We start from the raw sequence: 19516 nt of genomic DNA on the forward strand, positions 1-19516 counted from the left end.
TTACGCTGCGCGCACGGGATACTCCTTTCCCCAGTTACCACCGGGGTTGCTCACCGCCCTGCTACCTCCACGTCACCTACTGCCGCCCACCCTCCCCGCCCTTATCCGCCGCTCTTTTTCCCACCCTCATTTGCATCCGTGCCTCCATCCCAACCCTCCTTGTTTCCCTCTTCTCTCCAACCTCCTTTGCACTTTGCATTTTCCCATGCTCCGTTTCACCCCATTTTCTCGCCCTCCTTTGCGCCCCCACTTTTAGGCCCTCAGCCCCTGAATCTGAGGCTCCTTATTTTAAATGACAATTTAGAGAAAGACGTGGAGGGACACACTCCTAGCTGTGAACATGGCCCAGGGTCCAGGGAGGCTACAGTCCCTCTTCCGTGAACATCTTGCTTAGTTCTACATGTTCCAAGAAGCAAGAGATTTGACAAACATTCATTAGGTTAATTCAAGTGTAAATTATTTTCTTCTTTTAAGCTGGCCCTAGTGGTCACAAACGGTTCTGAAAGCCCTGAGCCCTCCAGGACCTGGGCACAGACAGTCCAGCCCAGCATGTGAGCATGAGGGGTACTGGGGTGGTTTCGCATGGACCTGGATGGGGTGGGAGGCAGGAAGACAATGTGGGCTAGGGGCTGTCAGAGTTGGGCCTGGGGCTCTCTGCCCATGCGTACAATTTTATTTTTCCCTAGAATGCCCTCTATGTTTCTGTAATCATCAAGAAAGTCCTAGTGACCAATGACACATGGGCTCAAGGACAATCACTTCACGAGTTTTGGCCGGGCAGGCCCCAGATGGAAAAAGGACTGGTTCTTGGGGTGGATGGGGGGTGTTCCGCCTTCACGACACTCTTGAAGCGTCAAAGCCCAGCCTTGACCCTGCTTCCTGTGAGGCCTTGCTTATCTTGGCCTCTCTGAGCCCTGCAAGAAGGATGAGCCAAATGAGCTCATGTGTGGACAGGGGCTTCGGGACCCTGGTGGCTTATAGTTAGATTCCTGCATCACAGAGCCTCTTGATTCATTCATTCCACACTGGTTTCTTGAGCACCTTCTATGTACCAGGCTTTGGGAACACAGCCATGAATAGGACAGTCCAGGCCCCTACTCCTCTTGGAGCCCCCAGTCTAGTGGGGGAGCATCAACCACATGAGTGGTCAATGCTGAGCACTGACCCACAGGGCACTGGTGACATCTGGGGGTACCAGGGCAGCACACCATGCCTTTTCTCCTCCCCTGATGTGTCCTATTTGGAGGAGCCAGCAGGAGACAGTTTGAGACACCTGCTTCCCTGGCACCAGGAGCCTTGCTCCAGCATCCAATTGTGATGTGATAAAGGCTTATGACTGAAGAGTGGTGGCAGCTGGGCCCCCTCCTCTGCAGACGATCAGGCAGCCAGGAGAGAGATGGGTAGAGCAGGTCAGCTTTGGTGCCCTCCCCCGCCAGACTTCTACCATCTCAGGAAACAGGAGCCCAGAGGTTTAGGAAGATGCTGACTTAAGTGGCCAGGGCCCCCCAGCCCGGCTGAAATGCACACTCCCTATTTTTCCTTGAAGAGACTATTATCTTTCCTCAATGTCTTCCTGGCTGTAAGTATGTCACAACCCAGGCCCCTGGGCTTCACAGCCCTTCCTCCACGGATGGCTCCCTCGAAGACAGAAATAAGTTGATCCAAATTCATTGGCATCCGGACCTGTAGTCCCCAGGGAAGCAGGAGGGATGTAGGACAGATGACGAGCAGCAGGACACACTGGGAACAGGCATAGCCTCCAACAACCTAGAGCTGGTAAAAATCACAGAAGAGTGTGATCTGGGGGGACCCAGTGGCGAGAGAGTTTGGCTCTAAGTCAAATCCTGCAGAAAATTAAGTTGTTTGGGGAGGGCAGGAGGGAGTCGTCATTTTTTTCGTCCTTTAAGTTTTTCAAAACATTTTTTTCTTAGTATAAAAATAACTTGAAATGTACATTGTTCAAGAAGTAACAGTTTTCATAGTAGAACAGTATAAGGACAGGCTACCAGGAAAGAGAAGGATATTAAATATCACTACTCTTGTTATCTGTACTGTAACAGTTTGATGGGAATTAAAAGAGACAGTGCATTTAAAGGGCTTATGTCTATCATGGGAACATGGCTCAGTAAATATCGTCGTCATTAGCTCTTTCCAGACTTTTCTAGATACATCTTAAAAATAGCAAACATGGGATGCTATTACTTTATAGTCTACTTTATTCCCTTTTAAAAAAATTAACTTTTCACCCCTTTTGAGTAGACTTTATTTTTTAGAGCAGTTTTAAGTTCACAGCAAAATTGAGCAGAAAATAGATTTCCCGTATGCCTCCTGCCCCCACACGTGCACAGCCTCCCCCGTTACCAGCATCCTCACCAGAGTGGTACGTATGTTACAACTGATGAACCTACACTGACACGTCATTATCACCCAAAGTCTATAGTTTACATTAGGGTTCACTCTTGGTGTTGTCCCTTCTATGGCTTTTGACAATGTATCCACCATTTTAGTACCATGTGGAGTAGTTTCACTGCCCTAAAAATCCTCTGTGCTCTGCCTACACATCCCTGAATCTGTGGCAACCAAGGATCCTTCTTTCGTCTCCCTAGTTTTGACTTTTCCAGAATGTCATATACTTAGAATCATACACCATGTAGCCTTTCCAGATTGGCTTCTTTCTCTCAGCAATATGGCTATAAAGTTCCTCCGTGTCTTTTCATGGCTCGATAGCCATTTCACTTTAGCGCTGATATTCCACCATCTGGCTGTCTGACAGTTTATTTGTCCATTCACCTGCTGAAGGACGTCTTGGTTGCTTCCAAGTTTTGGCAATTATGAATAAAGCTGCTAGAAACATCCGTGTGCAGGTTTTTGTGTGGATGTAAGTTTTCAACTCCGTTGGGCAAATACCAAAGGGTCTTACTGCCAGCAATCCAATTTTTAAAAAACATATAAGGCATTAAATCATCTTTCCGTATCAATAAACATTATCCTACAATAGGGGTCAGCAAACTACAGCCAGATAGATAGATAAAATGTATTTGTGAATTTTAAAAAATTGTTTACGAACTGAGTACAGCTGCTTTTGAGCTACACTGGCAGAGTTGTTATTTCAACAGCCTGCAAAGGGACTTTTCAGAAAAGAAAAAAAAAAAATTACTCTCTGTCCTACAGCATCATTTGAAATAACAGTCTAGGGTCCCATTGCGTGGCCATACCATGATTTACCTACTTGCTCTGTCTTATTGGTTGCTTCAGTTATTTTTGATGTTTTCTCCTTAATGAACTTCCCTGAGCATCCTAGTACTGAGGCAAATACATGACTATTTTCCTTAAGCTGAAACTATCTAGATGGACTTTCTAAGTAAAGTTTTTTTTAATCATTAAATCTTTAAGGTTTTAAATATGAATTACAAGTGTTGTCCTGCCCATGCACACACAAAAAGTTTGTTGCCTGGCAGCAATGTATGAGAATGTTTCTCCACATCCTCATCAGCACTGAGTATTATCATTCTTAAAATGTTTTTGCTAATTTTATTGGCCTTCACTCCTCCTCCCTCCCCCAGGAGAGTTCTATTTGTATACATCTAACAGACTGCTTTTCCCTTTCTGGTTTCTGTTCTAAAGATGCCTGGTGTGATCCTCATTGGCCTGGGCGTCTATGTCAAGTTCAGAGGTGCTGTCCTCACAAGGGTCCTCGGGCTGTCCTCTGCATACCTGCTTCATGATGGCTACCTGTGTCTGGTGATGGGCTGCATCACAGTGCTGCTTGTCTTTGCCAGGTGGTATGGAGCAACCAAAGAAAGCAGAGGCACTCTCTTGTTTGTAAGTTGGATCTGCACGCAGGCCCCAAAACTACCCCCTCATGTATGAATCGAATCCTTCACTGCGCACACTGCAAACCCTTTCCATCCCCTATTTTACAGTGTTTATGGCATCTCATTGGATGTCATCAATACCTCCGTCTTTTCCTTTATCATATGTCTCATTTAGAACGCCTTCCCTACCCAAGAACATAAATTATACTCTCCTAGGTTTTCTTCCCATAGTTTTGGTCTACTTTCTCACTTTTAGCTCTTTAGCCTTCAGGAGTGAATAATGTGTGTGGTGTGAAGTAGGGATCTGATTTTATTTTTCCCCCCACTCGGTGACATACTGTCCCCCTTATTGAGTGTCCCCTCCAGTCCTCCTCTGTTTCCACGAGTTTCCATCGTGCTTGCAGACAGCATGTTGCAGGTTTCACATCTCTTATTCTCACACAAGCCTTGGCTAAACATCTCCCCAAAATCCACCTCCCAGCTCCCCTATTCCCATTTCCCTTACAATCTTGTCTGAGAGAATTATCCCACCTTAAATTTAATCTGTCCCCAGTGTGTTTGTTTTCCTTCCTCCACTCTGTTGCTACAAAACTCCAGTTATTTCAATTTGGGGGTTTCTGGGAGATCCTTACTCTAGTCATCTCCCAGAGCATAGACAACCCCAATTATGAAAAGCACCCTGCCCCCACCCTGCTCCTCCTTGAAGCCCCATCGTCTCTCCTTTTCTTTCTTAATTACTTCGTTCAGCAAATATTCATTGGCCAGGCCCTAGAGTCCTCTCTCTCAAACCCCACATCCAACCCATTGGCAAATCCGATCGACTTTACCTTCAGCACCTGTCCCTCCAAAGCCTCTGACACCTCATTCATAACAGCTGAGTCCTTTTGATGGTGTTAGGAGCCACAGAAGGTTCTGAGCAGAGAAGGGACTTGGGGGACTCAGGTGCTCACAGGCGCCCTCTGGTGGCCACAGCGGGAACAGACTGCGAGGGAAACATTTGGGGTGGACAGCGGAGGGACTGGGCTGGTCCAGGTGGGGGATGGTGGAGGCTGGACCGGATGGGGCCGTGGAGGAGGTGAGAATTGGCAGATACAGGTTAGGTTCTGAAGATAGAGCCACTAGGATTTGCTGACGCCTGGTTATCTCAGTCACTCAGAGGCAGAGAGATAGTAATATTGACATTAACCTTCTCACTGCGCTAATTGGTTTCAAGTATGTTCTCCAAAATGTATCAAAAATCCACAGAAAATAATTACAGTATTTATATTTTTAAGTAAATACAGTTAGAGTGCTACATTTTATTAAAATAAATGATTACTTTAAAGTATAAAAATTTCCTATTGTTATTCATTCTTGAAAAACACAAAAATATAGAAAAATGTACATCTGCTTTCCTAAACTTCCTTTCTGGAACACTGAGCTCCTGGGGTAAATACAAAAGCCGCAGTCAGCGGCATAGAAATATCATTCTACTCTAGACGAACATCGCAGCAAAAATGTTAATATTAATTCTCATACTCTGTTACATGAGCCATCCGTCTGAGGTCCCACAACTGCTAAGCCCTGCACCCAAGTTTACCTCTGTGGGCTGTGGGGACCCCAAGGGTATATCCACTGCACTTTCCTGTGTCACTGTGACATGGCCCAATAAACCCTGCCATCAACCAGTTTGGTGACTCAAATCCTGAATTATTAAACAGATCTTAATAATAATAATAATAATAGGCATAAATGGAAATAGATGAAAGAAGCCAAGTGCTGACCTTACTTTGCCCCCATCTGGCGTCAAGAAGCTCCACAGAACCCACTAAAACCCTTGGAACTGGTCCCACCCCTACTTTGTACAGATGGGGAAACTAAGGCCCAGGGAGGAAGGCAGTTTCTCCTTGATGGGATAACTTGAAGACCCCCCTCTGCTTGCTGAATTTCCCATTGTTTTCTACCACACAAGTGAATTTATTGGAAACGTTAGTCAGCAAATGTTGATATTTTCCTTCTGACACCCACCAAACTGTCACCTGTCCCTCCCCTTCAGTCCCGCCACCGCTCCCCCCACATTGGCAGGTCTGAGGCTTTTCCTCCCCTCCTTCTGCCTCTGTTCTGTCCTCCCGACCTTCCCTTCACCTCCCCCCATTTGTACACACAGGCTTTACTTCCCCCGGAGGCCCCCACTTAGGCCTACCTGACACACATAAAGAGCTGAGTGTGAAATCGGGGTCCAGCTAGCGAGCAGCTCCTAAGAATACCCCACTGTCGGTCTCCTGGACAACACGCAGGAAAGCGGCACGTGAAAACAATAACTACCCTCTACTCCACTCACGTGTGAGTTCTTTCAAACTGGTGGAGGTCACATGGCCTGGGGGAGGGGGGACAGGGACTCCCAGCAGGCGCCCAGCCTCCTTCCACCCATTCTGTGTCTTCCAGGGCTTCTTGTGCATGCTTGTCATTCTCATCATGGAAATCACAGTCGCCACAGTGGTTCTTGCCTTCCTCCCAATTGTAAGTACAGTGCCCATTTTTAGGAATGATCCAAGGATTTGCTTGTTCAAGGGAAGAATGACATACATACCAAGATGTGCAAAAGATTGCCCCACCTCCCACGGGGCCTAATGAGCATCAGTGGGGGAAGTTAATTTATAATAGTCATCACCAGGGAATCCAATGCAGGTGAAAAGAAGGAAGGGCCTCTGGTGCATTCTTCAGGTCCTCATTTGTGTCCCCCCAGAGGCCAACTCTGAGACAAGAATTTGAAGGCCCTTGGTTTATTTGAGAGCTGGTCTTAAGAAGGCCCTGTAGGGGACAGGGAATTGAGGCAGGGAAGGGAATGCAGTCCATAAAAGGTGACAATGTGGGCAAGTGGGCTTAATTCTGCTGGGGGACATCTGCGACACATCGCCAAACACACACCTTTTTTTCCCTCAAGGGACGAGGGAGCTGTGGTACTGACCCACCACCTCCATCAGTCATGGCTTGAGCGCTGCTCCCATAGCGCATGTGGCAGAGAGGCCACAGAGAACCCTCAGTGACTGGCAGTGGGAAGCCAGGCACAGTGGCACAGAAATGACAAAGGCCACTGGGACGCGAGCAGGGCACCAAGAGCAACTGCTACTCTTAGTGAGAACAGCCAGATGCAGAACAATAGAATCGTATGAAGCAAGGAGAAAAAATAATAGAATATGTTTTGCTTTGACACACATAGAATATCTCTTTTGGGACACAGGAAACTGTGACAGTCGTCGTTGTGGAGTGGGAGGAACTTATTGGCTGGGAGAAAAAGGTGGAAGGGAGACTTTTCATGGTCTACCTTTCTGTGCTTTGTGAATTTTGAACCATGGGACTATATATCACCTCTTTGGGGGAAAATGTTTTTATTTAGACTTTTATTTAAAAAATAGAAAATTAAAGTTGTCCCCCTTTTTTTTGTGCAGAGAGAGAGATTCAGTAGCTAAAGATGACATTCAAGTCTTTGAGTTACAGCCAAAAGCGGGGAATGTAGTGGGTGTTGGAAAGAGCAGATGATTCAAACTTATTTGTGACGGGTAGGACCAGATGCACTCTGATCGAGACCCACGCTCTCCCTCGTGTCCCTCCCTTGGGGTGATGGGAGCCTGAGTTTGTCACCCTCCAGTACAGACCCACGTCTGAGGGGAGGGAACTAACGTGAAGGAAGCAGAAGGGAAGCCCCCACCTCCCCGCTCTGTCCACAGGAAACCTCACCAAACGGGGCACCTTTCAATTTTACGTGTTCATGGCTTTCTGCTTCATTGAGGTTGAAGGAATGGCCCTGGAGCACAACTTCGTGACCCTGAGGAGGAATTATAGTGGTTCCAACGCGCCAGATGACTATTCCACGGAATGGAATTTGGTCATGGAGAATGTGAGATACACATCTCTTTTTAATGTGGTAAAATACACATAATGTAAAACTTACCATCTTAACCTTTTTACGTGTCCAGTTCAGTGGCATTAAGTACATTCACCTTATTGTGCAGCCGTCACCACCATCCATCTCCACAACTTTCTCATCTTCCCAAACTGAAACTGTCCATTAAAGACTCCCTCCCCTCCCCCAGGCCCTGGCCCCACCATCTACTTCCTGTCTCTATGAATCTGACTCCTCTATGGACCTCATATAAGGGGAATCACACAGTATTTGTCCTTTTGTGTCTTGCTTATTTCACTGAGCATAATGTCCTCGTGATTAATTCATGGTGTAGCAGGTGTCAGAATGTCCTTCCTTTTTAAGGCTGAATAATATTCCATTGTCTGGATGGACCACATTTAATTTATCCCCTCATCCATCAGTGAATACTGAGTTGCTTCCGCCTTTTGGCGATTGTGAATAATACTGCTACAAACATGGGTGTACAAACCCTGCTTAGGTGTTTGAGATCGTGGTCTCAGTTCTTCTAGGTACACACCCTGAAGTGGAATTGCTGGATCATATGGCAATTCTGTGCTTAGTTTTTTGAGGAATTTCCATACTGTTTTCCACAGCAGTTGCACCATTTTACATTCCCACCAGCAAAGTACAAGGGTTCTAGTTTCTCCACACTCTTGCCAACATTTCTTTTCTTTTCTTTTCTTTTTTTTTATCATTGCCATCTGCACGGGTATGAGATAGTGAGACTTACTTCTTGAGTCTTGGTGTTTAAGGAGCAGGACTAGCCTCCATGTGGCATCTAAGCTCCTGGGGCAAGCAGTTGAAGAGGGTCTCTGAGGTCTGTTCTTAGGAGTGTTTCATATCTGAGTCTTGGGCCCAGGAATTGCTTGGGGTCATGTGGAGGCTTGGGAGGGGCACACGATGGGTAGAAGGCTTGCCTGCATCCCAGTTTTGGCTTCTTAAGCTTGAGAGAATAGAGAATATCTCTCATTCATTCATATATAGCACTTCAACTAATCTTTATGACCACATACTATGTTCTGGGCACTTTTCAGGGCTCTGGGGATACAGCTGTGCACAAAACAAAATCCTTGCCATTCTGTTGCTGACACTTAAGTGGAGAGATGGACAAGAAGCTATCAAGTAAACATTGGTGCCAGAGGTGATAAGTGCTGTGAGGAAAAACAAGGCAGAGAAAAGGCATAGAGAGTGAGGGTTTTGTTGACTCCTAAGTACTATTTATCACCTATTTTCAGCACACAGTAGAATGGCCTGTCCTGGCCCCTTGTAGTTAGTTGGGGGGGTCATGTGATGAGTTCTGGCCAATCAGCTGTGAGCAGAAATGATATGTGTCACATCCGGGCCAAGGTAGTTAATTGCCAGTGCCGGGCCCTCCAGAGCTCTCTTTCACTTTACCAGAGACCATTAGCAGAACCATCTGGACAGTGGCTGCTCCATCTGCCTGAGTCCCTGAGTGACTTTGATAAACAGAGTTCCCCTGCTAAGTTGTGATGGGCATTTGGTATGAAGAGAAATGAATGGGTGAGATTGAAGGGCTGTTTGTTATGCATCATCACCTAGCCCAGACTGACCGAGTCAGGAGTTGTGGCTAATTTGGAAGAAGGAGTCAGGACAGGTCTTCCTGAGGAGGGACATTTAAACAGAGACCTGAATGAAGTGAGGGAGAGATTTGTACAGATATTTGAAAGAATAGCATTCCAAAAAGAGGGGACAGCCTGTTCAAAGGACAGAGGCTGGTACTTGCTTTGTGTGTTTGAGAAACAGCAAGGAGACCAATGTGGCTAAAACTGAGTGAGTAAGGAGAGTGGGGGGATATGAGGGCCTTGAGGTGATAGGGTAGGTAGTGCAGAGCCTTGTGGATGATTTGGACAGTGGTGAGTTCAGCTTTCACTCCAAGTAAGATGGGAACCATGGACAGTTCTGAGCTGAGACATGGACAGTTCTGAGCCATGGCGGGGGGACAAGGGAGGCATTTAGCACAAGCCCTTGTGACTGTGCTAGACAGTAGCCATGGTGACTGATTTCTGTTGTTATTAGTTTAATATTTTTCCCCCTTCTTCTGCCTCCCACCCCCACTCTGGTTCAAGCCATTGTTTCTGTCTAGTGTAGGACACAGCTCCCTGGCCCATGCTGGTATTATGAGCCTTGCGCTCCCCCCGGCTGAGGCAGTCGGTCACCAGTCGTCGGTCGCCTGCTCACAGCAGCTCACCGCAGCTCTCACTGGCTGCCCATGGCAGCACATAGTAGCCCACAGCAGCTCACCCCGACCTCTGGTTGCTCATGGCAGCCCAGCTCAAGGGGGAGCTGTTGTTCACAATCTTAGTTGTAGACAGTGCAGCTCATTGGCCCATGTGGGAATCGAACCGGTGACCTTGGCATTAGGAGCATGGTGCTCCAACCACCTGAGCCACCGGGCAGGCCCTATTACTTTAATATTTGAAAGGAAGTCTTCAAGTGTTTATTCTCCTCTCTACAGCTGAAGTGCTGTGGCGTGAAGAACTACACAGATTTTTCTGTTTCCTCCTTTGAAATGATGACCGGCCACACCTACCCAAGAAGCTGCTGTAAATCCTTCAGGACCGTGGCCTGCGACGGGCGCAACGTATCCATAGGTGTCATCCACCAGGAGGTAACCTGAGATTCTGTTGGCCATCACCTTGGTAGACGTCAAGGGCTGGTGACCTTTATAAAACTTGCATATTTGCAGGAAACCCAGGAAAAGGGGTTGGGAGAGAGGGAAATGAACTCTCATTGGGTGTTCAGCTCACTTCATCCACACAGCCTTGGGGAGTTAGGATTACCATCCCCCTTTCACAGGGAGGGAACATGAAGGGCTCGAGGTCACATGGCTTTGGGATTTGAATTTATGTTGGCCTGAGTCCACTGCCTGGGCCACACTACCTGCCATACAGAGAACTTAAACTTCAACAACAGTGATGAGAAATGATCATCCTCGTGATAATGAAGGCCATGTGACTGCGCACGCACTTGGGGAATTCTGTCCCCATCGCACCCCTCCAGGTGGGGACTGCACTTCTCTATTTTACAGATGAGAAAACTGAGGCACAGAGAGGATCCCATAGCCAGGGCGTGGTGGAGCTGGGCTTCATACCCAACCCCCAGCTGCTCCTTGACTTCTGCCACAAGTGAATGGACACAAGGATCTCCTCTGAGGGAGGAAATAGGAATCATTCATGAATTCATCCATCACCCTGGAATGGCTCCCTGCAGAGAACTGGCTGGTTGAGTCCCAGGTTAGGGCCTCAAAGATGGACATGGGGCTACACACTAGCCCACTGGACCCTGCACAACCTGACTGTCACCTCCTGATGTCCTCTCCTCCCACTCACCCCTTCCCTCATTCTGTTGCAGCCACACAGGCCTCCTCACTGGTACACAAACACACCAGGCACATGCCAGCCTCAGGGCTTTTGCAAAGGCTGTTCCTTCTGCCTGGAATGCTTTTCCCCTAAATGTCTTCCTGCCTCATCTCTTTCAGATCTGTGTTTCATTGTCACTTCCTTGGTGAGGCTGTTCCTGAGCCCCTCTCTATAATAAGATTTACCCCTAAATCACCGTCACACTCCATCTCCTTACCCTGCTCCAGTGTCTATCCAGTGTTTAATCACTACCTGTTTACCTGTTTTCCCCATTCAAATTTCGGCCCCACCAAGGCAAGAATTTTGTCTGTTTTGTACATTGTGGCATTCCCAGTGCCCAGTTCAGTGCCAGCAAACACTAGGCACTTAATAAAGGCTTCTTACATGAAGTGGGTCACTGAACTGCCAACACTGAGCTCAAGGCAACCCAAGCTTCCAGAAACAAGAAGTGCTGGGGGCCTAGAAGGGGGAAACATCTCAGTGACCCCAGCCTGGAGAGTGGAGGCCCGATCACCTGCAGGAGACTGCTCTGCCCACCCACTGTGTGGTCTCTTAATCTTTCTGAGCCTCAGTTTCTTCACCTATGAAACAGTGAAAAGAAATACCCACCTCATGAGGATGTAATGAGAAATGAGTGAGAAAATGCATGTAGAGGGCTGAGAAGGTCCTGGAGACATGTTAGCCTTTCTGTTCATATGTAAAGAGCACTCAGAAATAACTAACAGTTATTGAATGCTCCCCTTGTGTCAAACCACTGCTGGGTTCTTCATGTAGATTCTTTCTCGTTACCTACACAAAAATCTTGTTGGGTTGTTGAGTCACAGTTGGTCACATTTACAGTTGGGGAAACTAAGGCAAAGAAAAGAGTAGTGACTTCTCCAAGGTCACACAGCTAGTAATAATTCAGGACTCACCCCAGTTGGACATCAGCACAGATGAATACAGGGGTGTTCTGGGGTATGTGAGTGTGTGAGGAGGTCAGGAAGATGCTAGAGTGTTGGGGGGATAGTCAAGCAAGAAGGAGTCAAGGTCCCTTTATCCTCCCTAAATCTGAGAGCAGTTTGGGTGGCCCAAAAGGGGCGGGAGGTAATGAGGCCGTGGAGTCTACGAGCCCCTAACCAGGTCCTGTCTGCTTTAATATTTGTATCCCTAGGGCTGTTTTCCCAAGCTCCTGAAAATAACCAGGACTCAGAGCTTCAACCTGATCAGGGCTCACTGGGGGCAGCAGTGGTAGAGGTAAGGCCCAGAGCCTCTGGGACACACTGAGCTCCTATATTGAGTACCTACTGTGTACCAAGCACTGTTCTGGATGCTGAAGACAAAGCAGTGACAAAAGAAAAAAAATCTCTGCCAATGTGGCACTGACATTCAAGTAGGGGAGACAGTAAAACATAGTGATGGAATAGGGAAGATTAGGGAGGGCCTCTCAGAGAAGGTGACAGTTGACCTGAGGAGATGAGGGAAAGCCATGTGTGTGGGGGGAAGGCAGAGGGAACAGATAGTGCAAAGGCCCTGAGGCAGGAATAATCTTGGCTTATTCAAGGACCAGCAGAGAGACCCCTGTGTCTGGAGCAAGATAAGCGAGAAGGATGTAAGGGGAGATGAAGGTAGGGAGTTGATGGGGGGAGATCATACAAGGCCCTGTGGGCTGCAAAGATGGGTTTGGCTTTATTCCGAGTATGATAGAAAGCCCGTAGAAAAGTTTTAACATTCACTTTTTCACTCCACAAACTTTATTGAGCACTTACTATGTCCAGCCACTGTTGTAGGCACTAGGGACACAACAACGAACTAAACAGACAAAAATCAGGGTGGCCGGTTAGCTCCGCTGGTTAGAGCGCGGTGCTCTTAACAACAAGGTTGCCGGTTCGATCACCACATGGGCCACTGTGAGCTGCGCCCTCCACAACTAGATTGAAACAACTACTTGACTTGGAGCTGATGGGTCCTTGAAAAACACTTAAAATAAATAAAAGTTTAAATAGATAAATAAATAAATAAACAAATAAAATAAACAGACAAAAATCCCTGCCCTCGTGGAGCTGAACGTCTAATCAGCAGGGAAAGACAAGAAATATGATTCTTTAAATTAGAAAATGATAGTGATAAGTGTTCAGGAGAAATATAAAATTGGGAAGGTGAGAGGGGAGGTCATTTCAAGCAGGGTGATCTCATTAATGGCTCACCTAGAAAGGGGGGAAAGGCATGAGGGTGCTGGGGCTCAGACCCAATTCAGGTGAGGAACAACTTCCTCTGGGGATACGCTCTCTCCATCCAGCTCATGAGCATGCCCTACACTTCCCTGGGGGTAGGCCTGAGTGCGCAAGGACTGGGGCTCCAAACTCTAGTCCCAGTTATGTCACTTACGAGTTGTCTGACTGTGAGTCAGGACCACAGCCTACCTCATTTGTAACATGGGCTGCCCTGTTGTTTGTCGCTGGCATCGATGAGGTGGAATGCATCAGAGGCTTGGCACATTGCCCTATGATTCTGGGATGTTATTGTCATCAACTCAAGGGAGGTCTTACCTGAGACAGAGATCACAGGGAGGCAGTAGTGGAAAGGTGATGGGTTCTCCATGCACCACTGAGATGGTCGAAGACCTCTCACTGTGGAAACGTTATGCACAGGAGCTGTTCTCATCCTCAAGCCTGTCCAAGACGCGGATCTCTGCTCAGAGCCAAGTCCAGAAAAACCCCAGGGAGAAAAAAAATATTCTTTAAAACTTTTCTTCTCCTACCTCATTTAAAGACAAGTTCATAAGGCAATAACTATAAAACTGTGTTGATAGACTTATATTAAGATGTAATTCACATGACAATAATAGCACAAAGAAAGCTAGAGAAAAACAGGGCTATATGTAGGCTAATGAAATTAATTTAGTATTCATTTAAACTAGATCATAAAAAGTAAAGCTGTTCTTCGTAACCCTCAGGGCAACCACTAAGAAAATAACTTTAAAATATAGGAAAAGAAACAACAAGGGAATTAAAATGGTGCACTAGAAAATACCTAACACAAAAGAAAGTCACGATGGATGAATAGCAGAACAAGAACAACAAAAAAGGCAAATAGAAAACAAATAGCAAAATGACAGATATAAGTCCTACCTCCTCAGCAATTCATTAAGTGTAAGGGGATTAAACCACTTAACTGTATGCTTTAGAAAGGTGAATTGTATAATACATGAATTACCTCTCAATAAAGCTGTTATTTAAAAAAAAAATTTCCATCCTTTTGAGCCGCCAAGTTTTTCTCATGTGCTTCTCCCATACTGATTTTCAATATGCGGTAGTGTTTTTCTGCAGATCACCACCCAATATATGCATGAGTTTCATCTATCTGATTTGTATTTTAAAAGTGGGCATTTTTTTTTATCATACGAGTTTATATCGAATATGTGTTTGCAAACTGTGGGGACAGAGCCCCAGAGAGCAGTTTCCAGGCTCTTGGCCTCATGTGGAAAGGTGGTGGCTCGGGTAGTAGACAGCCGTCAGCTGTGGCTAGTTGGCCATCAGCTGTAACTCTTGAGTCATTGGTCACTAATATAACTGCCGTGGCTGCGTTGGGGAGGGAAGTCGAGGAGAGAGTCGGTCCGTTGGCAGAAAGCGGACAGCACTTCGCATGTCGTGTGAATCCAACCTCCAGTGAGACTATAGCAGTATGACTCCACTACCTATGGCTCCGTGGGTGTTCCTTTTTGGCATAGCCACATCCTGCGTTCTTATGTGGGGAGCGGGACCAGAGGCCCCACAGGCCGCCCCGCATGACACAAACTATATCACACGCTCTTCCCGAAAGAGGTAATAACAGTCAGCATCCAAGCTGGAAACAGAAATCAGCCCCCAGATAATCCTTTGAAGAAGCCTCGGCCTCCTTGCAGAGGTGTGGGCAGGGTTAAGGAAAATAAGGGACGTTGAGGCACTCAATGGGCTAGCAACTTGGGTAGCTTTCACTTTTCTTAGGCCTGAAGAGGTGGGGAGAGCAACAGCCAAGGAAGAGGGACCACCTGCCCATAGGTGTGGTCTTGGAGAGCTCAGGATGAACAGAAGAGAGGAGAACATAGGGAAGAAATACTCCAACATTTCCTCCCACTCGCCCATCTCTAATTAGTACTTCCTATTGGCCAAACCTAACAGGAAGCAAGAGGGCATGGGATTCTGGGAAATGTAGTTTCCAGGACCCAGGAGCGAGCAGAAGAGCAGGGAAATAATAAGACCTGTGGGACACAAAGGGAGAAAGACTAACGTGCATCATGAAAGGCCTCCACCTTCTACCCACCACTGAGATTGACTGTGTTAATAGGGTCAAATTATCTCCAACTTGGCCCTGAGGGACTTTTGGCCATCTCTAAAACCCTGCCCCGATCTTTCTGGAACAGGATGCTCCCCATCTCCATGTATCTAATTTGATTCAGGTTTCAGAAGTCCCTCAAGTTGGTTCAATGTTTCTTTCTTCTCCCATTTCAGCTGCCAGGAATTCTTGCCACCTTGGTTGCTGTTTGTCAAGTTGGGCTGACAGACTTGGGGAAGAGGGGACAACTGGGCCCACCTGGCTGCTGGAGATGTGGTCTCATTTTTATTGCTCTGTGGCACTCACTGCTTTTTGAAGGGAGATTGTAATAAAAGATTTGGGAAACCCCTGTCATCCTGACTCCTTTCTCCTTTGTTTTATTTTTCACACTAGCTGGCAATTATTGTAGTTCGAAGTATCTGAGCGATGACATGGCCTGCCTTCTCATGTTCCTGTCTTGTTTTGTAAATTATTTTGTGAACAAATATATAGTGATAGAAAGAGAACTGACTCTGGGTAGTGAGCACACAATGTGATGTATAGATGATGTATTATAGAATTGTGCACTTGAAACCTATGTAATTTTACTAACCATTGCCCCCCCACCAATAAATTTAATTAAAAAATTATTTTGTGAAAAAAATCTAGTGTTCACAAAAGATAACTCATCCAAAGAAACCCCCACATGCCCATCACCCAGATCCAGCAATCACCAAGAGTTTGACATTATTTGTTTAATTATCCTTTTTCCCCCTTGAATTTAAAACAAATTCCAATGTCATTTCCTTCCTTCATACTTCAGTATACATCTTCAAAATGTATACATTTGTGTTCACAACCCTAATGGCATTATCATACCTGACTGAATGTGTGTCTTCCCAAAATTCATTTGTTGAAACCTAATCCCCAAGGTGATGGTATTAGGAGGTGTGGCCTTTGGGAAGTAATTAGGTCATGAGGGTGGAGCCCACATGTATGGGACTAACACCTTTGTAAATGAGACACCAGAGAGCCACTTTGTTCCTTCTGCCATATGAGGACACAGAAAAAAAACAAAAGAGCCATCTATGAACCAAGAAACTGGTCCTCACCAGACACTGAATCTGCTGGCCATTGATCTTGAACTTCCCAGACTCTAGAACTGTGAGAAACAACTGTCTGTTGTTTATAAACCACCCAGTCTATGATATTCTGTCATAGCAGCCCAAACAAACCAAGACAACAGCTAAGACCATTAGCAGCCTTTTCTTTCCATCACCCAACACCCAGGCCATCATCGAATTTTCCTAATTGGCTTCAAAATGTCTTTTTTCATTTGGTTTCTTTGAACTGGGATCCAAACAAGGTCCACACACCACATTTGATTGTCATGCCTCCTACACCCCTTTTATTCGAATCCAGTAGTTCTGAAACTAGAGCATGCATTAGAATCCTCTGGATGTTCTATTAAAGCACAGGTGTCGCCCCTCCCCACAGCTTTTGCCTCAGGAGAGCTGGAGAGGGCCCCAGGAATCTGCATTTCTAATAGGTTTCCAGGTGATGATGCACTGGCACAGGGAATACACTTTGAGAACTGCTGCTCTAGATTCTTCCTCCTCTTCCCCAACCCCATCTACCTTTGATTTGTTGCAGGAAGAGTGAGGAACACTGGGAATTCCATACCTTCTGGATTTGCTGCTGCTGCTCTGTGGTGCCTTTACCTTGATCCTCTCTTTCCCCCATATTTCCTGTAAGTCACTTGTTCTCAGATCTGGCTGCACATTAGAACCCTCTGGGAGCTTTAACAAATACTCAAGGCTGGATCTCATTGTTAATGATCACGGGCTTGCTTCCTGATGTGCAATACTATGGCACCAGCTTTTGAGAAAAGAAAGAAGCTTTTATTTATCGTGAGGTGGACCGGCATGGAGCCAGGAGGCAAGGCTCAAATCTGTTGCCACAGTCCAGGGTTCAGGGCAAGATTTTCCTGCACCAGATCTTCCTGAACAACAGACCCTTCGATTCTGAAAGGGTTCCAGCATTCAGATTCTGGTCATGTCCCAGTCCTTTGCTTCCATGGGGGAGCAGTTAAGTGTTCACAAATGTTACTCATACATGGTGTATCCAAGATTTAAACTTGGTTCTAGGTCTTGTTAGAAACAGGATAGGACAAGTTTGAGGTGGTTCTGCAGTTACACCATCTTCTGATTTAATTGGACTGGGCTGTGGCTTGGGCATGGGAACTTATGACATTTACCCAGATGCTTCTCAGTGGTAGCCATGGTCATGGCTGAGAGTAAATAATCCAAGGGCTTATTGATCTTATTGACCATAACAGCCTGAATCAATTCTTTCTTTGGGGATTGCAAATGGTAGTTTAATTTTTCCATCTTTCTCTTGCAGAGATTTTGAGGAGGATAAAATGGGCACATGTCATATTTGCTGTTGCAATCATCTCCCACTTCTGAAAAACACACCTAGTTTTCTTTGAAACCCGCCCACCTCTCACATAAGCCAGGGTGGGCATGTGAGCCCAGCTGACCAATCAGCATGTTCCATCTGTCTGACCTCAGTCATCGGTGCTAGCATGGACCCATGATCCCAGACAGCCAATCAGTACATTCCATCTCTCTCACGGCAGTCATTGGTTCAGTCATAGGCATGAGACCCAAGCTGGTCAAAAGACCTGTTCTGGGACTTTAGCTAGGGTGACCAGGAGAGAGCAGCTCCCCTGAACTCACCTGGTTCAGAGGAAGCCACCTTATGGGGACGAGGCTGCAGAGAGATGGTACAGAGAGTAGAGTTGAGAATCCTGGGACCATATGCAAATCTGTGGACCTAGCTCATTGTTGGGCTCTGCAGGTCATACACACTCATGAATACTCAACAAGCATCTATCCAATGCCTGCTGTATGTCAGAAATAAACCGTTTTTACTCATAACACTTCTGAATCTGGATGTGTGGGGTTTTCCACACCAAGCAATTCTCTGTGGGCACCAATGGGGGGGTCCTACAGTTGAATTCAATTCTGACACTACCCAGAGTCCATATCAGAAGCCACAGGTTTAAGGGCTCAGTCCCACAAGACTGCCCTCATTTCAGATGCTAATTCCAAATATCGAATTCCCAAGTGAGCCACGCTTCTTTCTGACTTGGCTATAAAGTCAGGGGGTTCCTGCCACCCTCCCTACATTTCAGATTTGATAAATACAGTGACTCGTAGAATTCAGGAAAGTGCTTTACTTGCTATTGCCTTTATTATAAAGGCTACAACAGAGGGAAAGCCAGATGCAAGAGATGCACAGGGCAATGTATGGGGAAGGGGCGCGGAGTTTCCATGACTTCTCTGGGAATGCCATCCTCCCAGAACCGCAAAAAGTGTTCACCAACCCTGAAGCTCTCTGAACCCCATTGTTTAGTATTTTCATGAAGGTCTCATTATCTAGGCATGATTGATTAAATCATTGGCCATTGGTGATTAACTCCAGCCTCTCCCCACTCTTCAGAGGACAGGGCTGCGCTGAAAGTGCCAACCCTCCAATCATGGCTTGATTAGACCCATTCCCAGGCTGAAGCTACCTAGCTGTGCACCCCCCGACCCCCACCCCCATCCTGTAATTAGCAGACAAAAGACACTTTTAGCACTCCGGAGATTCCATGGGTTTTAGGAGCTGTGTGCCCGGAACCAGGGACAAAGACTGAGTATTATTTTTTTTATTGTATCAGACAGGAAGAGCTGGGTGTGGTGGTGAAAAGAGAAGAAAAAAATTCCTGCATCTGAGGAGCTGACATTACAGTGAAGGAGACACTTGTTTAAGTTAAATGAGTAAATGACATAGTATTTTAGATGCTGGGGCTATGGGGAGGGGTCACAGGGAAAGAGACATCAGAAATGCTGGAGAGGGGGTTGCAGTACTAAACAGAGAGGGGGGTGCAAAGAGAAGGTGAAATTTGTGGAAAGACCTGAAAGAGGAAGTGAGGGAAGCTGTCTGACTACTTGGGATAAGATGGTTTTAGGCTGATGGGAACAGCCAATGCAAAGGCCCTGAGGCAGGAGCCTGGTGTGTTCAAATAGCAGCAAGGAGGCCAATGGGACTGGAGCAAAGCAAGTATAGGAGGCAGGTTAGAAGAACTGAGGTCAGGT

General features: G+C 46.4%; 1 protein-coding gene across 1 annotated transcript; it reads left to right on the forward strand.

Annotated features, from left to right (window-relative positions):
- Nucleotides 1-1519: 1519 nt before the first annotated feature.
- Nucleotides 1520-15975, forward strand: TSPAN16 (tetraspanin 16). Its single transcript, XM_074338717.2, is given in 8 exon segments — nt 1520-1579; nt 3625-3822; nt 6240-6314; nt 7585-7692; nt 10196-10348; nt 12253-12301; nt 12304-12335; nt 15569-15975. Coding segments are annotated over 8 exon segments (828 nt in total). The 3' UTR covers nt 15722-15975.
- The last annotated feature ends 3541 nt before the right edge of the window (nt 15976-19516 follow it).

The sequence above is a fragment of the Rhinolophus sinicus genome, chromosome 15 (assembly GCF_057876585.1).
Source record: "Rhinolophus sinicus isolate RSI-liver-muscle chromosome 15, RSI-T2T, whole genome shotgun sequence".
In the NCBI taxonomy this organism is placed as follows: Eukaryota; Metazoa; Chordata; class Mammalia; order Chiroptera; family Rhinolophidae; genus Rhinolophus; species Rhinolophus sinicus.